The 3,451-nt window shown below is 36.5% G+C and overlaps 1 protein-coding gene across 1 annotated transcript; it reads left to right on the top strand.

Moving 5' to 3' along the window:
- Positions 1 to 2,039: 2,039 nt before the first annotated feature.
- On the top strand, positions 2,040 to 2,714 carry LOC112499990. Its single transcript, XM_025103249.1, has 2 exons — positions 2,040 to 2,387; positions 2,526 to 2,714. The coding sequence occupies exons 1-2, from the start codon at positions 2,040 to 2,042 to the stop codon at positions 2,712 to 2,714; spliced, it is 537 nt and encodes a 178-aa protein (XP_024959017.1).
- Positions 2,715 to 3,451: the final 737 nt, after the last annotated feature.

Genomic DNA, 3,451 nt, shown 5'->3' with positions numbered 1-3,451 from the left:
AAATATACCATCCTGAGAGATCATATTCTCAAAATCCAGATCCATAAAGCTTTGATCGAAGAAAATATCCCCCATCAGAGAGAGTAATGCCACTTTGCCCTTTCCTTTCATTGTGGTCATGCTTCTTTTTGTACTCTTCAAATAAATCATTACATAGGGTATATATCATCATAATCTCATCTTTTGAGTCAATACCATAAATCTTTCGAAAAAAAATAATTGATCAACTTTAGCTTATACCTAGGATCCAAAAAAAATAGTCACACTCATCACATCATGTATAACTCCCGATATTTATCAAATTTAATCAACATGTTTGATGTTATATTCCTAACAACATAGTCACCTTCTTGCCAACTTCTAATAGATAATTTCAGATCACAAATCAAAGAAAAGAGCATGTTTAAAGTGGGATACTTGGTCCTGGAGAATATATCAGTCACACGATAAAACAACTTTAACTTATAACAAACATCATGTGCCATTCTCTATTCCTCTTCACTAAGGAAACACACATAATGTTTATCTGTTTTGCTCAAACGTGTAAAAACATCTTTATACTGTATGGAAACATTCAACATTAGATAAAACATAATTCCATCTATTCTCTTTCACAATCTATACCTAGTTGTCGTGCAAAAAGCCTAAAGCCTTGGGTCCTTTTAGGAGAACATGTTCAGAACAAGACACTATCACTAACATTCTTGATTGTGCTCTCAATCATAGAAACCCTCTTGTACAATGAGATTAATGATTGCACAACATCTCATGTGGAATAACCTACCCTTTAAAATTAAGGGGGAAAGACAAGAGTACCTAAAAGTCTATCGACCAAAGCTTCATTTATTGAACAACTGTCAAGTGTCAATGTTGACAACTTGTTGCCAATGTTCCAATTCATAAAACATTCAACCATTTTGAGATAATGTATCAACAGTAGCTGGAGATAGCACACGCATAAAGCCACAACAAAGAGTATATTAAAAATTAATATTATACTATTGTAGATATTAAGATTGAACTATAAAGATTTAGAGAATAGTAAAACGAAAAAGAACATGATAATCCAATTTTGTAACCTCCACGTAGCATCTATGTAGTGTGTTGTTAGTTCCATGTAACCTTTCTTTTGGTTACCCACTGTCCACATATCCAAAAGTAAAAGCAACCCCGCTTTCGTTTTCTCCCAACACCGCAATGTATGACCTATTTTCTTTGTTTCGTATGTATTCATGATGTCACTTTTCATTGTAGCTCTAGAAGGCATCTTAAATAAAGGTTGAAGACTATTTGAATAACTTCTAAAACTCTAATGCTCAACAATAGAAAGTGGATAATCATGAAAAATGAGCATCTTAGCTAACTCATCATTTGAAATTTCAGCACTAAGGACATAATTACTCAACAAAGATGTTTTCCCACCCTTGATCGTTATCTCTTGAACTAGAAATACCAAGTCTTGTGCTTCCCATGAGACTTGATCTACGAATAATTAGCCAGTAGAATAAGCCTTATTCAGTTTTTATTTTTTTTCTTCTTTTTAGCAGCTTTCTGCTTACTGTAGTGGCTATTTAAAGCCATGTTAATCTTTCAATAAACTATCAAAGCAATCCTATGTAATCTTCACTTTTATTTTGATTTCTCTGTGCATAACAATTGGTATCAGAGCCATTGAGAGAAGGCCTTGTGTGAGAGTAAAGAAAAACCAAAAACAAGAGTGAACGAGAGCAAACACGAGTGAAACGAGAAATGTCGAATGAAGGACAAAACTTGTTGAGCATTCCGAAATTTAACGGAGACTACAATCACTGGAGTATGCTAATGGAGAATCTACTTCGAAAAAAGAGTGGTGGCATCTCATAGATCCAGGTTATAAAGAACCAACAGCGGGATCCAAAGAGACAGAGGCAGAGAAGTCGGCACGAGCAGATTTGAAGATCAAGGATCTCAATGTTAAAACTTACTTATTTGCAACCATTGACAAATGTATTATGAACTCTATACTCCAAAAGGAAACATCTCGGGACCTTTGTGAGTCAATGGGAAAGAAAGACCAAGGGAGTCAAAAGGTTCAGAGATCACAGTTGCAGGCACTTCGAAGGGAATTCGAAGTTCCGAAGATGAAGGAGAGTGAGACGATTACAAATTACTTTGGTCGCGTAATGTGTGTTGCGAACAATATGCGTAACAATGGAGAAATTCTGAAAGACAATCAGATTTTTGAAAAAATACTACGCACTCTCACTGAGAGATTCATCTACATCATAGTATCAATCAAAGAGGCAAAGAATATAGACCGTCTAAGCATGGATGAGCTCCACAGTTACTTAATCATGCATGATCAGAAATTCCGAAGGAAAGTAAAAGAGGAAGAACATATATTAAAGGTAACAAATGAAGAAAGAAACTTTAGAGGACGATGACAAGGTCGGTTTAGAAGCAACCGAGTCAGAGGACAAGGGAGGAATATGATGAATAAAGCAGTGATTGAGTGCTACCACTGTCACAAATTGGGACACTTCTAGTACGAATGTCCTGAATGGGAGAACAAAGCAAACTTTGCAGAGTTTGATAATGATGATGAAGTAATGTTGATGGCTTACATGGAAGATAAGGCAATGAGAAGTGAAGTATGGGTCCTTGATTCGAGATGTAGTAACCACATGAGCGATAATCAAGAATGGTTCCCAGATCAGACTTCAAGCACACTATGAAGTTAGGGAATGATAGTCGCATTGCTGTTGCAAGAAAAGAAATGTACGAATGTAGGTGAACAGGATGACTCAGGTAATTTCAAACGTATATTATATACCTAAACTAAAAAGTAATTTGTTGAGCGTTGGACAACTACAAGAGAAGGGCTTGGCTGTGCTAATTAAGGATAGAACTTGCAAGGTCTATCACCCAACAATGGGGGTGATCATGCACTCAGACACAAGTGGAAACAAGATGTTCCCTCTCTTAGCTGAAATGATGATAAAATAGCTAGCATGACTGCATATTCAGTCAATCGATGAGGCACATCTGTGGCACTGTTGCTTCGGGCACTTAAGCTACAAAGGTCTTATAACCTATCACATAAGGGGATGGTGAAAGGGCTGCCCGCAATCCAAACTTCACAAAAGTTGTGTTCAAGTTGTTTGGTAGGCAAGCAACATTGCAAGAGTTTTCTAAGAATAGCATGTGGAAGTCAACACACAAGCTCCAGCTGGTACACTCAAACATATGTGGTATTAGTCCAGCGTCAAACGGCAATAAAAGGTACATTTTTAGGTTTTACTGATGACTTTACACGTAAAACCTGGATATACCTTCTAAGCTAGAAATCAGAAGCCTTTTGTGCCTTTAAGAATTTTAAAACAGTTGTGGAAAAAGAAGCAGGGAAAAGTATACTTTGCCTGAGAACAGATAGGGGGGTGAGTTCAATTCAAATGAATTCACTATGTTTTGC

Source organism: Cynara cardunculus, assembly GCF_001531365.2.
Source record: "Cynara cardunculus var. scolymus isolate 2C chromosome LG 17, CcrdV1, whole genome shotgun sequence".
Lineage (NCBI taxonomy): Eukaryota > Viridiplantae > Streptophyta > Magnoliopsida > Asterales > Asteraceae > Cynara > Cynara cardunculus.
Note: the sequence above shows the minus strand (reverse complement) of the source record. Positions and strands in the feature narration are given on the sequence as shown.

Bases quoted from the DNA above. Each gene is read 5' to 3' on its own strand.
- LOC112499990 (XM_025103249.1), top strand. From the start codon at position 2,040: ATGGGAAAGAAAGACCAAGGGAGTCAAAAGGTTCAGAGATCACAGTTG. The intron at 2,388-2,525 runs GTAACAAATGAA...GGACACTTCTAG, and splicing joins AGGAAGAACATATATTAAAG to TACGAATGTCCTGAATGGGA.